Raw genomic sequence first — 19,960 nt, 5'->3', positions numbered from 1 at the left:
CTTGTCAACGTAGAAATAATTAAAGATAACTAATCCTCAATGAATAAACATTAAAATTCTAACAATGTAAACTACCATCTTATAAGATGAAACTGAGGACTGGGCAGAAAGATTCTCCTTGAAATTTGAGTGATAAAGATCTATCAGTCCATATCAAAGATTGACTTAATTAATGATATTTTAATTATAATTATACTTGTTGAAATTCATTTACCTCTATGGACGGGGGGGGGGGGCGGCTTGCTATCCTCTTCGTGGTGCTATTATTACATGGCCCATGTAACGGGTTGCAATAGTGTACACATATGATTATATGTTTATATTAGAAGGACTTAGAAAGTGAAAAGTTTTGAATTATAGCATTAGTGTTGGTTGAAGTAACGGCAGCAGTGGCGGATCCAGGGGGGGGGGGGGGGCCGGGGATTGGGCCCCCCCCCCTGGCGCTCAAGGGGGGGGGGGGTGCAAATTGAAATTTTTTTGAGGATCAAAAAAAAAAGTGCTCACTACCCCCCCCCCCCCCGTCCCCCCCCCCCCCCCCCCCCCCCCCCACTGAGCGAATTTTTGGCCGGCGCGTTTTTCAATTTTTCGGGAGCAAAAACAAAAAAAAAGTTGGGCCCCCTCCCCTAAGAAATCCTGGATCCGCGCCTGAACGGCAGTGTTGATTGTTAATGGGAGGGGGGGGGGGGGGTGTTTCCCCAGTGAAATTAACCGTATACCAATGTAAAGTGAATTAAAAAAAGAGAAAACTATTCTTAAAAATAAAAATTATACAGGACATGGCCTCCTAACAAAAACCCTGGTACCACTTCGGTGGTGGTGTTGTGTTTTTTTTTTTTTTTTTTTTTTTTTTTTGGGGGGGGGGGGGCAAACCAATTAAAAATTTCTAGTGTTAAATTCAATTGTCTTTTAAAAAAAAAATTGTCAAGATATTGAAATTAAACAATGGTTCACTTTCCTTTTTTCAAGTTAGAAAACTTGAATAAAATGCTAACCCTAAATTAAAAATGTTCTACTTCTAGCAAAGATTCTGCAAAGGCTGCAAAAGGTAGAGTGAAGAGAATCCAATTGAAATGTGGACAGTAATGGAGTGAATATGGAATGGTTGATCGTAGTTGATAACGAGGGAATGCAAATGAGTGGTAACAAGTACGACTGAAAGTGAGACAGAAAGGAATTGCAAGAGGTTGTTCAGTCAATGGAACAAACCTTGCAGAAGATAATTTTCGGAGAGAAATAGAGAAAAGGGGAATCATTAAAAAAGGAAAAGGGGCACCTATCAGTAGGAAAAGGGTACTTACGAGAAAGGAAAAGGAGGCATGTGTCATAAGGACATTGATGAGAAAGGAAAGGGGCTCTTATTAAAAAGGTAAAAGGGCACTTATCAAAAATTATAAGGGAACGCGTGACAAAGTAAAGAATAAAAAAGCCTTTTATCAGATATCACAAGAGGCACTTATGAAAAGGGAACAGTGGCACTTATAAAAGGTAAAAGGGGCATCTGTCAGATTTGAATAGGGAGTAATTAACGCAGGTGGTAAGGGGGCGTTTAATAAGTAGGCCTATGTGAAAGAATGTGTTTTTATCTCGAGTTTGTCTCATCATGCGTGGGATCTGTGGGTGCTGGGGTTCCTGAAGCAACCCTATACATGGATTTTCTTCAGTGGGTGCATATAACCCATGGACATTTTTGTAAACCTTCAAATGATGAATTATCATCGAGCCCCCCCCCCCCTCATTTTTTTTTTGTCAGCTCGTGACAAACATATAATCCAGATGAAATAATTTCTTCACAGCATATCAGTGGCGGATCTAGGGGGGGGGGCGAAAGGCCGCGGCCCCCCCCCCCTATTGGCGGCGCAAAAAAAAGGAAGAAAAAAGAAGAGAAAAAAAGAAAGAAGAGAAAAAAAGGAGAAGAGAAAAGAAAGGAGGAGAGAAAGGAAAAAAGGAGAGAAAAGAAAAGAGAAGAAAAGAGAAGAGAAAAGAAAAGAGAAGAGAAAAGATAACGAAATTATTGAATAGAGAGGGGGGGGGGCCGGGCCGGCCGCATAAAATCTCGAGCCGCGGATTGAAGTTTAAACGTTAAGAACAGCCCCTGCGCTACAAAGGTCATCACTCTGAAGTGAGAAATTTGAAAGGGCACAATATTTTGGGTGTCTTTTAAATAGAAGTTATATACTCAACAGTCAAATTCTAAATTAACGGTAGGGCCGCTTCACAACTCTTATTTTGCCCTTCATTTGGATTCAGCTCATACCAACTCGCTTGTGCTTGTATTTGAACTCATATTGGTAGTAATCATGGACAGGGGCGGCAATCCTGGGCCCGATAGGGGAACACGTCCCCCAGGAAATTTAGAAATATAGCTAGAAAGAAATATAGCGAAAAGAACGTACATATTGGGCTCAGGGATTTTCTAGAATGCATAATTTCAGCATTCAACATTGAAAAAATCTCGCTTGGTCGCTACGCCCCGGCCGGCCGCGGCCCTCGCCCGATAACACAAAACTATGACGCTCCCGGCCGTGATTTATCCATGGTTGGTGTAATAGATCTTTTTCCATTTCATTTCTACTAACCTAATTGTGTGCCATCACAATCATGATTGTTTCATTTTCCCTTTAAAGCAGGCGCGTAGCCAAAGGCGGTAGGGGCAGTAAGATGACGAAAAAGGAGCAGACAAAGAAACATTTTTGAAAATTCTGACACGTCGAGAACGGTACAAGCGCCAGGGGGGGGGGGGGGGGGGGGCCCAACCCCCAAAAAAGGTAAAAATCACGTGATTTTACATGATTTTTTTTCACAAGGGGGGGGGGGGGCCGGGCCCCCCGGGCCCCCCCCCCCCCCCCTGGATCCGCCACTGGGTCAAAGCTTCCGCGCTTTGCGCAGGCGGGAGGAACCTGAATTCAGACAAGGATTAAGAGTCGAGAATGGTACAACGAATCGTCTTCTTTCTCTAATAATTTAATGAAACGTCAAAGCTTCTGCGCTTCGCGCGGGAGGGGGAAAACTGAATTCAGACAAGGATTAAGAGTCTAGAACGGTACAACGAATAGTCTTCTTTCTCTAATAATTTAATGAAACGTCAAAGCTTTCTTCGCGCGGGAGGGGGAAAACTGAATTCAGACAAGGAATAGGAGTCAAGAACGGTAAAACAAATCGTCTTTCTCTAATAATGAAGAAAAGGTCAAAGCTTCCGCGCTTCGCACGTAATTGGGAGGGGGGTGGCAGCGAGCTGCCCGAATATGAGTTGTTTTATATCTTTTCTCGTTTATTTTGGTGATAAATAACACTTTCACAATATTATGGTCAAATTGTTGCTCGCTCACTAGCCGAATTGTGAAACCAGAAAATTATTTTTTCGGGCAAGAGGCTATAGTCCCCCCCCCCCCCGATGAAAATGTCCAAAATTGTACCGGTATGGTGCTTCTAATATGACCTTGAAAAAACGGTCTGCGCAATTTTGGAATTTCCGCCCCCCCCCCCTTTTGGAAAATCCTGGATCCGCGCCTGGCATATGAGTAAGGAAAGAAAAATGTGAAAAAGAAACCAAAGATAAACTTTAAGAAAAAAAAAAGAGAGAAAGGAAAGAAATAGGCCTATTATCTTGCTCCTTTTCATTTCAATTTTCTTGCAATTTATTTATTTCTATAAATCTTCAGCCTTCTCCACTTGCATCTCTCTCTCTCTCTCTCTCTCATTATGGGATAAAAAATAGCATATGAACCTACTCATGTAAGGCATAATTTTTCCTATCGGTCTGTATTAATTTGAAATTATGCGAGCCAAATATTGGTACGTAATGGTGACCAGCAGTGACGTAATAGGGGGTAGTGCAGGGAGGGGCGAGTTTCCCCCTCCATATCCTCCGCGAAGCTTATGACGTTGCATTAAATTATTAGAGAAAGAAGACGATTTTGTTGTACCGTTCTCGACTCTTAATCCTTGTCTAAATTTAGTTCCCCCACCCACCCCCTTCTGCGCAAAGCGCGAAAGCTTTGACGTTTCATTAAATTATTAGAGAAAGAAGACGAATCGTTGTACCGTTCTCGAAAATAATCTTCGTCTGAATACAGCTCCCCCTTGATATCCCTCCTGCGCGAAGATCGAAAGCTTTTACGTTTCAGAAGACGATTCGTTGTACCGTTCTCGACTCTAATCCTTGTCTGAATTCAGTTCCCCCTTCCCTCCCGAGTTTTATATTCCATTAAATCATTAGAGAAAGAAAACGATTCGTTGTACCGTTCTCGACTCTAATCCTCGTCTGAATTCAGTCCCCCCCCCCCCTCCCGCGCGAAGCGCGGAAGCTATTACGTTTCATTAAATCATTAGAGAAAGAAGACGATTCGTATTACCATTCTCGACTCTTATCCCTTGTCTCAATTCAGCCCCCCCCCCTCCCGCGCGAAGCGCAAAAGCTTTGACGTTTCATTAAAATTATTTAAGAAAGAGGACGGTTCGCTGTAACGTTCTCGTCTCGTAATCCTTGTCTCAGTTCAGTCCCCCCTCCTGCGCGAAGACTTTGATATTTCATTAAATTATTAGAGAAAGAAGACAATCGTTGTACCGTTTTCGACTCTTAATCTTTGTCTGAATTTCAAAAGTGTTTTTTGTCTGCTCCCTTTTCTTCCTACGTCCTCTTTCTTTACTATCCTCTCTTTTTTTGTGGCCGGCTTTTTTGGGGGTGGGGGGGGGGGGGGTGGCGCCCCCACCGCCCCCTAGCTACGCGCCTGCTGTCAGATGAACATATTTTGGTACCTTGTAAGGCAATAAATTACGGTCAGATAAGCATTCAGGGTCCCGCCTTAGGGCCCCTGGTGGGGTCGAGGGTGTGGAAACCCCGGAAACTCTGAGGTTTTAGGCATTTGATTACGGTCAGATGAACATATTTGTATACCTTATTTGTGACACTGGCAAGACACTGATTTGCGTGAGGTCCAGCGGGCGGAGCCCCCACAAGCTCAAGGGTTTTAGGCACTAAATTACGGTCGGATGAGTATCAAGGGGCTCACCTTAGGGCCCTTAGTTGGGTCCCGGGGCAAAGCCCCCGTTTTAGGCGTTTAATTACTTTAACTACTCTGTCTTTCTTGCTCTCTTTCTTTCTATTTCTCTTTAATATGCTTTTTCAAAAAATTCGGGGGTGGGGGAGGGAGCTGGAAGCTCCTGATCCCCGCCGTTCCGCGGGCCCTGACATGTAGGCATCTCAAGAGGCATATTTCTTGCCTGGCTGTCAATTTAGGAATTTGTCATTTTACAACAAACGCATAAAAAAGTATAATTTACTAAAGAATGAGAACAAATCTCGGAAAATTATGACATTTCAGCATTATGTGTAAACCACCGTTATGGAATTAGAAATAAACCACGATTAAATTTTATTTCCCCCGAGTCCCCCCCCCCCCCTCTTGTTGGCGGAAAAATCGCAACTGATCTCCCCTACCTTTCTTCTTTCTCTTTTTTTCTTTTAAGTTTGCTGGGGAGGGGGGAGGGGGGGGGGGGGCAAGGTCCTTTCGGCCCCCAACCTTTTACACACATTGTTGGAGGGATTAACCGCAAATGACCTATTTCCCCTTCTTTTCTTTTATTCGTCTCCAATTTCCTTCCCTTTATCTCCTCTTTTCCTTTCTTCTTTCCATTTCTTTCCTTCTCTCTTATTTGTTTTTCTTCTCTTTCTTTTAAGTTTAGTGGGGAGGGGGGAGGGGGAGGAGACAAGGTCATTTTGCCCCACCACACCCCGATCCACAACTTGTTGTCGGGAAAATTGCAACTATTACCCCCTTCTTTTCTTTTCCTTCTCCAATTTCCTTCCCTTTATCTCCTCTTTTCCTTTCCTTCTCTCTCTCTCTCTCTTTTTCCTTCCTTTTTTTTCCTTCTTTTTTTCCCTTCTTTTTTTCCAGGGGGGGGGGGGGGGGGGCGGGCGGGCCCCCGCCCCCCCTGGATCCGCCTCTGGATCCTCCCCCCCCCCCAAGTCAAGAGCCTCCCCACCCCCACCGAACTACAACTTGTTGGCGGGAAACTTGTTACTGATATCCCCCTTATTTTGTTCTCTTCTTCCTCTTTTTTTCCTTCCCTTTATCTCCCATTTTCCTTTCATTTCTCTCTTTTTTTCCTTTCCTTTCCCTTCCTTCTCTCTGTTTCAGGTTTGCAAGGGGGATGCAAGGCCCTTTCGGCCCCCGATCCACAGGTTGTTGGCGGGATTAATCGCAACTGTTCTCCCCCTCTTTTCACCCTTTTCTTTTCCTTCCCCCATTTTGGGGGGCGGGGGGCAAGAGCCCCCCCCCCCCCCACCAAACTACTACTTGTTGGCGGGAAACTTGTAACCGATATCCCCCTTATTTTTTTCTCTTCTTCCTCTTTTTTCCTTTTTTCTTTCACTGTCCTTCCTTCTCTCTTATTCTTTTATGTGGGGGGGGGGCGGGGGTGGGGGGGGGGGGGGGGGGTAACAACTGGGAGGCAAGGCCCTTCCCCGCCCCCCCCCCCCCCATCTCCTTTTTTTCCCAGTTTCTTTCTCTTCTTCCATTTCCCTTTCTCTCCTCTTTCCCTTCTTTTCAATCTCTCTCTCTCTCTCTCTCTCTTCTCTCTTTTTCTGTTTTTTCCTTTTTCCTTTTTTTCGGGGGGGGGGGGGGGGCCTTGATCCGCGCCAGAGTTACACAACATATTCTGACCTGAAGCAGCTTTTTTGCTATTAGTCTCTTCTCAATGACAATTTGCATTATTTTTTTAAACGCCAGCGTCAATTTACGTGAGCTTTCGTAGATTGCATATAGCAAAATAACTATTTGTTGGGTCACGTAACCCAACACTTCGTAGATTTGGGTGACCTGTTTCACGAAAGGGCGCAATACGTGATACGTGATCACGTGATCACGTGATACGTGATACGTGAGTGTTCGTTGCAAGCCTCATGACTTGATAAAAGTAAGAATGTCATATTATTTATTGTACAATATACAATTTGGTTGATTAAACCATAGGCTGAGAACTGAGATTCCTGGACATACAACTACATGTATATTGACTAGGATTGGTATTTAGTGATATGAGCTATGTTGTGTCATGATCTTCTGATGTCATGTAATGGTTGATAAGATGAAGAATGTTAAGTTTGACTTTAAAGTTTTGCCTTATGAAAGCTTAATAATTTATGTGCAGTAAAAATTGAAACAGTTTGTTCCAAACATTTTCATGAGATATGTAGTAACCAGTGATTTGTGTATGTTGTACTGTTTTATAAGTATTTATCGAGGAATGTGAGGAGGAAGTTCAGTATCTAGGAATTATTTTTGACAAGAATATTTTTGTTCATGGTAAAAGTTGTCATGATGACTTTAAATAAGAAGAATAGATTTTATCGACAAAAAAGAGGGAGAACGAGAGCCAGAGGCTGGAAAGGGGGAGGGTGAAAGAGTAGAAAAAAGGAGAGATAGAGACGGAGGGAGACAGAGCAAGAGAAGAAGAGGGAGGCAGAGCAAGAGAGGGAGAGGGTGAAAAAGTAGAAAGAGAGATACAGAGCCAGAGCAAAAGAAGGAGAAGGTGCAGTACAAGAGAGGGGAAGGGAAACAAAGCAAGAGAGAGGAGAAAGAGAGCGAGATGTGAGTAGATATATATAAAAAGAGAAAAAAACAATTCTTTGTCCGTACGTGGGAGAGACGTAAACATTGCGTATACATGGGCTGAATAACTGTAAATAACTCATCGTAGATAAAATTGTCATTTTATGTATTAATGCTTTTATAATTCGCCGGGTTAGAGTTCTATGTTTGGGTTTGGGGTTAAGGTTAGGGTTGGGTGTTTATTAAAGCATAATTAATATGTAAAATGACAATTTTACCTGAGATGAGGGATTTTAGATCATGAAATCATGAGGAGAAAAAAAAAGTTGGTCGAGCTGTCCCCCGAAGCACCCCACCCTGGACAACTCGACCTGTCGAGTTGTCCAAGGCTTTGGGTCGGGTTGTCTAGAATTCCAAAATACTCCACATAGACATTCCACTTAAACGAAAAATAGGATTCTCAAATCACATCTTGTTGGAATATCGCCATGCATGATCCCAGTGGCGGATCGAGTCGGCGGGAAGAGGGGGGGGGGGGTGAGACCAGGGGCGTCGCCAAAGGGGAGGGGGTGTGGGGGTGCGACACCCCTCTACCTGTCAGGATATTGTCGGTAAAATTGCGCTGCCGTAGGGAAAAAAGAGAAAAGGGGGAGGGGGGAAAAAGAGAGGGTTAGGGAAAGAAAAGAAAAAAGAAAAGGAAAAGAAAAGAAAGAAAGGGAAAAAAAGGAAAGAAAGGAAAAGAAAGAAAAAGAAAGGAAAGAAAAGAGAAAAAAGAAAAAGAGGGAGGAGAGGAAAGAAAGGAAAAGAAAAAAAAGGGGAAAAAAGAGAAAAAAAGAGTAAAAGGGAAACAAAAGAAACGGGGGTGAAAGAGAGGAGAGAGAGGAGAGGTAAGAGCCTGAGAGAGGAGGAGTGGGAGAAAAAGAGAGAAGGGGGTTGTTGGGTGGAGTCGTCTCGTCGAGGGAGCAAGAAAGACATGGGTAAATATGTTGCTATGTCGGGTAAGCTGTGTCGGTATTCTTGCTCGATCCTCGTGTACTATATCAATGCAGAAGTTAGAAGTCGGTGAGATGTATATTGTCGGTCGGCCGACAAGTTTTTTTTCACTACGATCTGTGACGACTTCGCGAGTGACTTCAACTACAATACTTGTATTTTCTCGAAGTTTCACTTTCCTATAATATCAGTTAAAAAAATCAGAGGTTTAACATTTTCAGGTAAACGAAATTCAACCAAGGTTTAAGAGTCGACAACGGTACGACGAATCGTCTTCCTTTCTCTATATTGTGATAAAATGCCAAAAAAAAATCCGCGCTTTGCGCGGATGGGGAAAACTGAATTCAGACAATTTGGACTTATTAAGAGTACAAAACGGTACAACGAATCATCTTATTTCTCTAATAATTTAATGAAACGTCAAAATTTCCGCGCTTCAAGTGCGTTACCGATATACCAAAACATTTCCCTTAGAGATTACACGTAAACGGAAAATGGAATTCTCAAATCCCACTTTGTAAGTGAAATGTGAGCATGATCCCGGCATCTGATCGAAAAATAAAGGGCACAATTGTGATAGCTTAATGTCTCAGCAAAAACATACTCAAAGCTCAGCGTAAACGAAGATAAAACGACGGAGATATTGCTCGCGAAAGACGAGAATGTGGAATCCAATTTTGAGAAAAATTCATGTCCCATAGAGAATACACGCAACATGTGAAAAATTGACATGCCTCCTTTAATCGCAAAAATACGCAATGATACCATTGTCAAAATGAATAATTGTGATGACTGCATTTGTAGAGAATATTCTAAGGTAGAACATATCAAAATTTGAAAGAAAATTGACCATTATTTACAGAGATACAATCAATTTTGCAAAAATCTGCTGACGTCATAATATACAAATTGATATTTTGAGTTCGGAGGCAATTATAATAACGTCATGAGTTAATTGAGGGTCAAATGACAAATGAAATCTTATCTCCAACTCTTGCTTTTTCCAACCATGATATAAAAGTTGGGGTCAATTGACTATCTGAAGAGGTATTTTCATGTTTAAAATGGGATGTTTTTGATCAAATTTGCATTATATTTTCCATAGCAGCACGCGCGGATTTTGAACTTTGACGCGCGCTCACAGCCTTATGAAAGGTCAAGAGTGACTGAAATTAATGTAAATTGTCATTTACGGTAAGAGGAATCTAAATTATGTAAAAAAAAATGAATTTGACATTTTCCGCGCGTTGTGAGCGCGCACAACGCGCGCGTTGACACGTACGGACGGAACATTTTGAAATGCTTAAAATGACCTGATTCGTACTCTCCTTTAATAGTTAAGTGATTTTGAGCATTTTTAAATTTTGACGCTTGTTTGGAACAAGTATAGGTGGGCTGATCCAACAAAAAATTGAGACAAAATGAAGGGTACATTCGAGATAGCTTTTTGTCTCAGCTACAACATACTCGAAGTTTAGCGTAAATAAAGCTAAAACGACGTAGATATTGCTCGCGAAAGACGGGAATGTAGAATCAAGTTTTGAGAAAAAGTAATGTCCCATAGAGAATACACGCAAAATGTGAAAAATTGACATGACTCCTTTAATTGCAAAAATACGCCATGATGCCTTTGTCAAAATGAAAATTTGTGAGACTGGATTTGTAGAAAATTGTTTCAGCTAGAACATATCAAAATTTTGAAGAAAATCAATTAATTTTTAGAAAGATACAATCAATTTTCCAAAAATATGCTGACGTCATAATAGGCAAATTAAAATTTTGAGTTCAGAGGCCATTATGATGACGTCATGAGTTAATTGAGGGTCAAATGACACATGAAATCATATCTCTGATTCATACTCAATCAAAATATGAACAAAAATGGGGGGGTCACCTTGCATCCTAAAGAGCTACAATGGATTTTGCATAGGCATGTTTTTGCCAATATATGCTATGTATTACAAGAGCTCGCGCGCACGGAAATTTATGTTTAACGGTCGATCATTCCGTCATTGATAGTCATAAAGAGATAAACATGGTATCATTTTTTTTGTAAAAATATGTGGAATATTATGAAGGAAAAAAATGGCGATTCTATGTTGTGCAATAGTTTTACGCGCGAAAACGCGCACGCATGCGCGTGTGCGCGATTTTTTATAAAATGCTTTGAATGGCCTAAAACGTATGCAAAATGATTTTGAGACGATTTTGAGCATTTTAAAATTTTGCGCGCGCATTGACGCGCGGACGTACGCGCACGCGCGTGTTATTTGACCTGCAATTGACCGGACGGATATTGACCTTGATCATGATAAATATGAATGAGAAATAACCTTTGGTTATGAAGATATGATCATGTGTTGATTTTCGTAAAATTTTACAAAATGGCGCCTAGATGACGTCTTCAGTCAAGTCAATGTTGAAAACGTTTTCATGCTTTGTACATATGCCTATACATATGTGTGCCAAATTTGAAGGCATTTGATTGAGCCATTTTCAAGTAATCGTGCGTACAAAAAAGTGGTTCGAAATAAGAAAAATAAAGAATAACTAGATTTGTAATACTTGTTTGGAACAAGTATAGGTGGGCTGATCCAACAAAAAATTGAGACAAAATAAAGGGCACATTTGAGATATCTTATTGTCTCAGCTACAACATACTCGAAGCACAGCGCGTAAACGAAGCTAAAACGACGTAGATATTGCTCGCGAAAGACTAAAATGTAGAATCCAGTTTTGAGAAAAAGTCATGTCCTATAGAAAATACACGCAAAATGTGTAAAAATTGACATGCGTCCTTTAATCGCAAAAATACGCCATGATGCCTTCGTCAAAATGAAGAATAATAGTAACTAAATTTGTAGAAAATTGTCTCAGCTAAATCATATCAAAATTTGGAAGAAAATCGATCAATATTTACAGAGATACAATCAATTTTCCATAAATATGCTGACGTCATAATATGCAAATTGGAATTTTGAGTTCGGAGGCCATTTTGATGACGTCATGAGTTAATTGAAGGTCAAATGAGACATGAAATCATATCTCCAATTCATTATCTATCAAAAAATGAAAACAAAATTGGGGTCACCTTGCATCCTAAATAGCTACAATGGATTTTGTATAGGCAAGTTCTTGCCCATATATGCTATGTAATACAAGAGCTCGCGCGCACGGAAATTTATGTTAAACGGTCGATCATTCTGTTATTAATAGTCATAAAGAGTTTAACATGGTATTGTAACGAAATCGTTATTTACATTACCTAGCCTTTAGAGGGCGTTAGTTATTGTAATTGTTTATTGTTATTGTAGATGTCGCTATGGTTATGTCGCGCACTGCGATGCGCGTACGTGGGGTTAATCTTGTGGGCAGTTTGTGTTGAGCTGCGGAAGAAGGAAGTTGTGCCTTAATTTGTTTGGAAGTTCAGATTATTAAAGTTCTTGGAAACATTACTTGATCTGTAAGTGCATATTATTTCCTGTGTTGGTAACTTAATTTAGTTACGTGATTGTAAGCTGATCTGAGAGTGTCTGTTGCACAATATATTTTTGTGAGAACGTCGAGTACAGAGAAAGAGCGGGTTCTGACTGAAGAAGTGACGCTACCCAGAGAGTGAGAGACCCGTTTTCGTTACATTGGTGGCTAGCGGTGGGATTAAAACAGACACGAGACACGGTACTCGATCAGCATACGGCAGAGCTGATTATCAAAAATAAGGTTAATCGAGCATTAGCTCGACACGGCAACTCCTCACCGGCTTCAACACGGTGGTCTATAGCACCTCCCTGCTTCAACACAGTGGTCTATAGCACCTCACCGCTTCAACACAGCGCTCTATAGCACCTCACCGCTACAACACGGCGGTCTATAGCGCCTCACCGCTTCAACACAGCGTTCTATAGCACCTCACCGCTACAACACGGCAGTCTATAGCACCTCACTGCTTCAACACAGCGCTCTATAGCACCTCACCGCTACAACACGGCGGTATATAGCGCCTCACCGCTTCAACACAGCGTTCTATAGCACCTCACCGCTACAACACAGCGTTCTATAGCACCTCACTGCTTCAACACAGCGCTCTATAGCACCTCACTGCTTCAACACGGTGGTCTATAGCGCCTCACCGCTACAACACAGCGTTCTATAGCACCTCACTGCTTCAACACAGCGCTCTATAGCACCTCACTGCTACGACATAGGGCTGATAGCGCCTCATCGCTTCAACACATCACTCTGTGGCGCCTCCACACAACAACGACGCAGAAAGCATCAGTGTTTGGAAGAAACATTGTGGTATGGCTACTCAGAGACTGACTATAGAGGACGAGGTAGAAGTCCATGCAGCAGAAGTGCAGCGAGGCGACGAAGATCTACGTCGGTCCAAGACAGAGATTCAGTCATTATTAGAACAGAATCAGCTTCTCAGACTGCAGGTAAGAAGGCTGCATATCGATCAGTCTCCTGTAAGTTTCCCTTACCAGTCCCAGAGTGGAACACCACCCACTGCTGGTAGACGGGAACATGAGTCAACGGAGACTCATGCGACCACAATGAATGATAACTTGCTGGTCAATCCCAAGGGACCTGAATCACCAATGCATGGATGCCTAGAGGATCAAACGCAAGTTAAGGTGGCACACGAGCAGACTGCAGCTGCTGAGGCGAAGGAACTTCATGCTGCACAGTGGTCTCCAAGTAAAACATCAACAGCCGTTCGTCGGGCAGATGGGCTACGAACAGGCTTCTTACATAGGCAAGATTTGGATGCTTCAGATGTTCTTGCATCAATTCCTCACTACCAGCGACACAGGAGCGAAGTTCCAGGGGTACGGTCACCTGTTACACTGTCTAAGCCAAATGTATCGCCCGACAAATTCGATGGGAGGACACCTTGGAGGGATTACCTCAGCCATTTTGAAGCCTGCAAGGTCGCCAATATCTGGGGTGATGACCAGGCAAAGGTTTTCCTAGCAGCAAGTCTGAGGGGATCAGCACTGAAGATCTTGGGCAGCAAGGCAGCTGACACTTCTCGGATCGCATACCAAGACCTGGTAGTTCTTCTAGAGAAGAGATTTGGCCCAGGCCAGTTGGCAGAGAACTTCCTCCTTGAACTGCGTTACAGACGCCAAGGGCCCAGAGAGACCCTCCAGGAACTGGGTCAGGCCATACGGGAGTTATCCATGTTGGCATACCCGGAACTTACTGAAGAAGCCCAGGATCGGTTGGCAAGGACACACTTTGCAGAGGCGATTGAGGACCAATCCATCAGGGAAGGGGTCTTTCGATCTAAGCCAACAACTATGGATGAAGCCATCCAGGCGGCCTTGGCAACTGATAATTTTTTCAGACTCGAGGAACAACGGTCTGGCAGGAGGCAGAAGCAGGCAAGGGCCGTTGACACTGATTCAGCAGCTACGATCAATGAAATCTGGAGAGAGCTGAAGAGAATAGATGAGAGAATCGCCAAACAGGAACGACCCATCAAGTCAGAAGAATTCAGACGGGAGAGACCCAACTCGTACAGGCGGAGAACACCAACAGCCACAGATGAATGCTACGAGTGTCATGAGAAGGGGCATTTTAGGCGGAACTGCCCTCACGCAAGAGAATACAGGAGGCCTTCGGGAAACGAGGCTCAGCCAACCCAGAGGCCCGAGGGGAGGCTGGACGGACACCAGGGCATGTAACTGACACACCTCCATCTCCTCGAGAATATCCTTCAAGGAATTACATATCTGATAAAGCACGACGTGGTCTTTTTGTTGAAGTGGAGATAAGGGGAATCAAAGCAAGGTTGTTGGTAGATTCAGGTGCCACCGATACCATTTTATCTTCATCCGTGTACTATCGGATACATTCAACTAATAGGCCAGACTTGACAAAAGTGGGAGTTCGCAATGCAGATGGCAGTAGCATGGAAACGCTAGGTAGTGCATGGTTGGAGCTTGGTGTAGGAACATGCATCTTTCCACTAGAAGTAGTCTTCGGCAATACCGACCAGGTAGACGGGCTACTTGGGCTGGACTTCATGGAACCAAATGGGTGTATTATCGATCTGAAGACAAAGGAACTGCGGCTCAAGGGAGAGAGAATCAAATGTACGGATGCACGAGGAGTTTCATTTAGCTCCAGAGTATTGATAGGGGCAACTACAAGGGTGCAACCAGGTCATGAGGTTATTGTTCCAGGCTACACGACAGGGCTGCAAGATGGGACAGGTCTGGGTCTCATTGAACCTGCGGAGAGTAGCGAGCTCCTGAACAAAGGCATCATCGTTGCACGGGTAGTTGTAGAAAGGACGGAAACAACCCTCCCTGTTCGAGTCTTCAACCCAGGAAAGAAGGCATGCGTAATTCGCAGAGGTACACTTGCCGGCCATCTAACACCCATCAGCGGGGAGGACATTGAAGAAATTCCAGGCCAACCTTTACCAACAACCGATAATCATACAGTCCCAGACCATCTCGTAGATCTCTTTGAAAGAAGCAAGAGAGGGATAGACAAGGTCTTCCATGACAGAATTGCCAAGCTACTGTGCGAGAACCAAGACATTTTCGCAATTTCGGACTCAGACATTGGAAAGACTGGCCTTGTCAAACATCACATCAACACAGGGGATAGTCTTCCAATCAGACAAAGGCCCCGTAGGTTTCCACCCAAGGAGCAGGAAGAGATTGATCGTCAAATCCAAGACATGCTTGAACATGACAGAATAGAGCCCTCAGACAGCCCTTGGTCATCCAATGTTGTTCTCGTAAAGAAAAAAATGGGTCAAAAAGGTTTTGCGTGGATTATCGTCGTCTGAATCACTTGACAATCAAGGACAGCTACCCAATACCTCGCATTGATGATTCGCTGGACGCACTTGGAGGTGCAAAATGGTTTTCTACTTTGGACCTGGCCTCAGGATATTGGCAGGTCGAGCTAGATGAAGAAGCCAAAAAGAAATCAGCTTTCGTTGTTCGAGGAGGGCTATACAGCTGGAAAGTGATGCCCTTCGGGCTATGCAACGCCCCATCCACCTTTGAGAGGCTGATGGAGCATGTCCTGTCCGGACTGCATTGGGAAGTACTCTTGGTTTACTTGGACGATGTCATTGTATTCGCCAAAACAATCGACGAAGAACTGACTAGACTGGGGATGGTCTTTCAACGTCTTCGGAAAGCAGGATTGAAGCTCAAAGCAAAGAAATGTCACCTATTTCGGGAGAGTGTCTTGTATCTGGGACATGTAGTGTCCAGGGAAGGAGTGTCCACAGACCCAGAAAAGATAAGAGCTGTCAAGGAGTGGCCAACCCCTACTAGTGTAAAGGACGTCCAGAGTTTCTTAGGACTGGCCTCGTACTATAGAAGGTTTACTGAAGGATTTGCCAATATCGCCCGGCCACTACATCGGCTAACCGAGAAAGCCCACACCTTCGTATGGACTGAGGAATGTGAAGATGCCTTCCAGGAACTCAAGAAGCGGCTGTACCAATCGCCTATCTTAGCATACCCAGACCCAGAACAGGATTATATCCTGGATACGGATGCTAGTAATGAGGGGATAGGGGCTGTCCTATCTCAAGTGGTAGATGGAAAGGAACGAGTCATATCATATGCTAGCAGAGCTCTGAACAAAGCAGAGAAGAACTATTGCGTTACCAGAAAGGAGTTGCTCGCCGTCGTAGAATTTTTGAAGAAATTCCGACAGTACTTGTATGGGCAGAAGACTACGGTCAGGACAGACCACGGAGCATTGCGATGGCTTCTGAATTTCAAAGATCTGTAAGGGCAGATGGCCCGCTGGCTTCAAGTGATAGCTGAGTATGATATCAAAATCATACACCGAGCTGGTCGCTCGCATGCCAATGCAGATAGTTTGTCAAGACGGCCTTGTCAACAAAAATCAAGCCGAAATTTGCTCGCAAAAGACAATAATGTAGAATCCAGATTTGAGAAAAAGTCATCTCCCATAAGGATTACACGCCAAAAGTAATGGATCAAGTGATAATAGGGTAATATTAAAGTAAATATGGTTGTTTATTACATTATTTGCGATTGTACGTGTTTTAATATTCAAAGGAGATGGTACAGTGAAAGGTCAAAAAGAAAAAAAAGTGAAGAAAAAAATTTGTTGGAAACGCCCGGACTCGAACCAGGGACCTCGAGGTCGGAAGTCAAGTGCGTTACCGATATACCAAAACATTTCCAATAGAGATTACACGTAAACTGAAAATTGAATTCTCAAATCCCACTTTGTAAGTGAAATATAAGCATGATCCCGGCATCTGATCGAAAAATAAAGTCCACATTAGGGATAGCTTATTGCCTCAGCTACGACATATTTAAAGCTCAGCGTAAACAAAGATAAAACGACGGAGATATTGCTCGCGAAAGACGATAATGTAGATCCAGTTTTGAGAAAAAGTCATGTCCCATAGAGAATACACGCAAAATGTGAAAAATGGACATGCCTCCTTTAATCGCAAAAAACGCCATGATACCTTTGTCAAAATGAAATTTTGTGGGACTGCATTTGTGAAGAATATTCTCAGGTAGAACATATCAAAATTTGAAAGAAAATTGACCATTATTTACAGAGATACAATCAATTCTGCAAAAATCTGCTGACGTCATAATATGCAAATTGAAATTTTGAGTTCGGAGGCCATTATGATGACGTCATGAGTTAATTGAGGGTCAAATGACACATGAAATCATATCTCCAACTCATGCTTTTTCCAATCATGATATAAAAGTTGGGTGTCATTTAACTATCTGAAGAGCTATTTCGATTTTTAAAATGGCATGTTTTTGATCAAATTTGCATTATATTTTCCATAGCAGCACGCGCGGATTTTGAACTTTGACGCGCGCTCACGGCCTTATGAAAGGTCAAGAGTGACTGAAATTAATGCAAATTGTCATTTACGGTAAGAGGAATCTAAATCATGCAAACAAATTGAATTTGACCTTTAACGCGCGTTGTGAGCGCGCGCAACGCGCGCGGGGACACGTACGGACGGAAAATTTTGAAATGCTTAAAATGACCTAATTCATACTCTCGTTTAATAAATAAGTGATTTTGAGCATTTTTAAATTTTGACGCACGCGTACGTGCGCGTCATGACCTTTATGTGACCTTTTAATGACATGACCTGTTGACCCTTGACCTGAAATATATGTGATATGAATATGAATGACCTTTGCTGATGCATCATGAAGATATGATGGATAACGTGATTTCACAAAATGGCGCCTTGAAGACGTCACGATGACCTGATGACCTTGAAAATGTTCCTGTCACGTCTCATGACAATTACTTATGACTGTGTCAAAATTAAAAGAAATTAACACAACTGATCTTGAGTTAACAGATAAACAAAAAACAGGAAGAAATAAAAATAAATAATAACTAGAAATTTAATTCGTCATGGGGACGATTTAGGTGGTCTGTTTTCAATGTTATGATCATTGTAAAGTCAAAAAAAAAAAAAAAAAGAAGAAAAAAAATTGTTGGAGACTCCCGGACTCGAACCAGGGATCTCGAGGTCCGAAGTCAAGTGCGTTACCGATATACCAAAACATTTCCCATAGCGATTACACTTAAACGGAAAATGAAATTCTCAAATCCCACTTTGCAAGTGAAATATGAGCATGATCCCGGCATCTGATCGAGAAATAAATTACACTCATGTGATAGCTTATTGTTTCAGCTACAACATACTCGATGCTTAGCGAAAACGAAGCTGAGACAACGGAGATATTGCTCGTGAAAGACGGGAATGTAGAATCCAGTTTTCAGAAAAAGTCATGTCCCATTGAGAATACACGCAAAATGAAAACAATTGACATGCCTCTTTTAATCGCAAAAATACGCCATGATGCTTTCGTCAAAATGAAAATTTGTGACAACTGCATCGAAAGAGAATTGTCTCAGCTAAAACATATCAAAATGTGGATGAAAATTGATCAATATTTACAGAGATACAATCAATTTTCCAAAAATTAATATTATTAATATAGAACTAAACATATTCACGATTTGTGCGCTTAGTTTATTTGGTGCTGTTTGACATTGAAAAAGACATATATTAGTTGTGACAAATGTTTAAACTTCTTACAGATGCAATAACAACACGACATTCAGAGAACCCAACTCCTTTTAAGTAGAGTAGTTTGTCTACCTTTAAACCTCAAACAAAACTTGACCTAACCTGGTGTTGTGACTGGTGTAGTACCTGGTGTTGTGCCTGGTGTTGTTCCAGGTGATGTCACAGGTGTTGTTGCATGTGTCGTTCCTGGTGTTGTTGCAGGTATTGTTGCAGGTGTTGTAGCCGGACTGGTTTCTGGTGTTGTTCCTGGAGTTGTTCCTGAGGGGAAGAATCAAAAGTTATATGTATTAATAAAGAACTAAATATATTCAAGATTTGTGTGCTTAGTTTACTTGATTATCAGTTGCTGTTTAGCATTGGAAATGACATTCAGAGAACCCAACTCCTTGAAAGTACAGTAGTGTGTCTAACATTAAACCCCAAACAAAACTTGACCTAACCTGGTGTTGTGCCTGGTGTTGTTCTAGGTGTTGTTCCAGGTGTTGTAGCTGGCGGTGTCACAGGTGTTGTTCCAGGTGTTGTTCCGGGTGTCGTTCCTGGCGATTTTCCAGGTGTTGTTGCAGGTGTTGTAGCCGGAGTGGTTCCTGGTGTTGTTCCTGGAGTTGTTCCTGAGAGAAAAAATCAAAAGCTATAAGTATTAATATAGAACTAAATATATTCAAGATTTGTGCGCTTAGTTTATTTGATTGTTGCTGTTTGACATTGAAAAAGATATATATTAGGTGTGACAAATGTTTAAACTTCTTACAGATGCAATGACCACATGACATTCAGAGAACCCAACTCCTATTAAGTAGAGTAGTTTGTCTAACTTTAATCCTCAAACAAAACTTGACCTAACCTGGTGTTGTGACTGGTGTAGTACCTGGTGTTGTGCCTGGTGTTGTTCCAGGTGTTGTCACAGATGTTGTTGCAGGTGTTGTTCCAGTTGTCGTTCCTGGCGTTGTTGCAGGTGTTGTAGCTGGAGTGGTTCCAGGTGTTGTTCCTGGAATTGTTCCCAAGGGAAAGGATCAAAAGTTATATGTATTAATATAGAACTAAACATATTTAAGATTTGTGTACTTAGTTTACTTGATTATCAGTTGCTGCTTTGCATTGGAAATGACATATATTAGGTGTGACAAATGGTTAATCTTCTTACAGATGCAATAACCACATGACATTCAGAGAACCCAACTCCTTTTAAGTAGAGTAGTTTGTCTACCTTTAAACCTCAAACAAAACTTGACCTAACCTAGTGTTGTGCCTGGTGTAGTACCTGGTGTTGTGCCTGGTGTTGTTTCAGGTGTTGTTCCAGGTGTTGTAGCTGGCGTTG

The 19,960-nt window shown here is 42.4% G+C and overlaps 1 protein-coding gene across 1 annotated transcript; it reads left to right on the top strand.

Annotated features, from left to right (window-relative positions):
• Nucleotides 1–14,463: 14,463 nt before the first annotated feature.
• On the top strand, nucleotides 14,464–15,354 carry LOC115925468. Its single transcript, XM_030989369.1, has one exon. It carries the CDS (start codon nucleotides 14,464–14,466, stop codon nucleotides 15,352–15,354), a length of 891 nt encoding a protein of 296 aa, XP_030845229.1.
• The last annotated feature ends 4,606 nt before the right edge of the window (nucleotides 15,355–19,960 follow it).

The sequence above is a fragment of the Strongylocentrotus purpuratus genome, unplaced genomic scaffold (assembly GCF_000002235.5).
Source record: "Strongylocentrotus purpuratus isolate Spur 01 unplaced genomic scaffold, Spur_5.0 spur5_scaffold_18, whole genome shotgun sequence".
Classification (NCBI taxonomy): domain Eukaryota; kingdom Metazoa; phylum Echinodermata; class Echinoidea; order Camarodonta; family Strongylocentrotidae; genus Strongylocentrotus; species Strongylocentrotus purpuratus.
Note: the sequence above shows the minus strand (reverse complement) of the source record. Positions and strands in the feature narration are given on the sequence as shown.

What these genes read in the sequence shown, in the direction of transcription:
- LOC115925468 (XM_030989369.1), top strand. Translation starts at nt 14,464, where the DNA reads ATGGAAACGCTAGGTAGTGCATGGTTGGAGCTTGGTGTAGGAACATGC.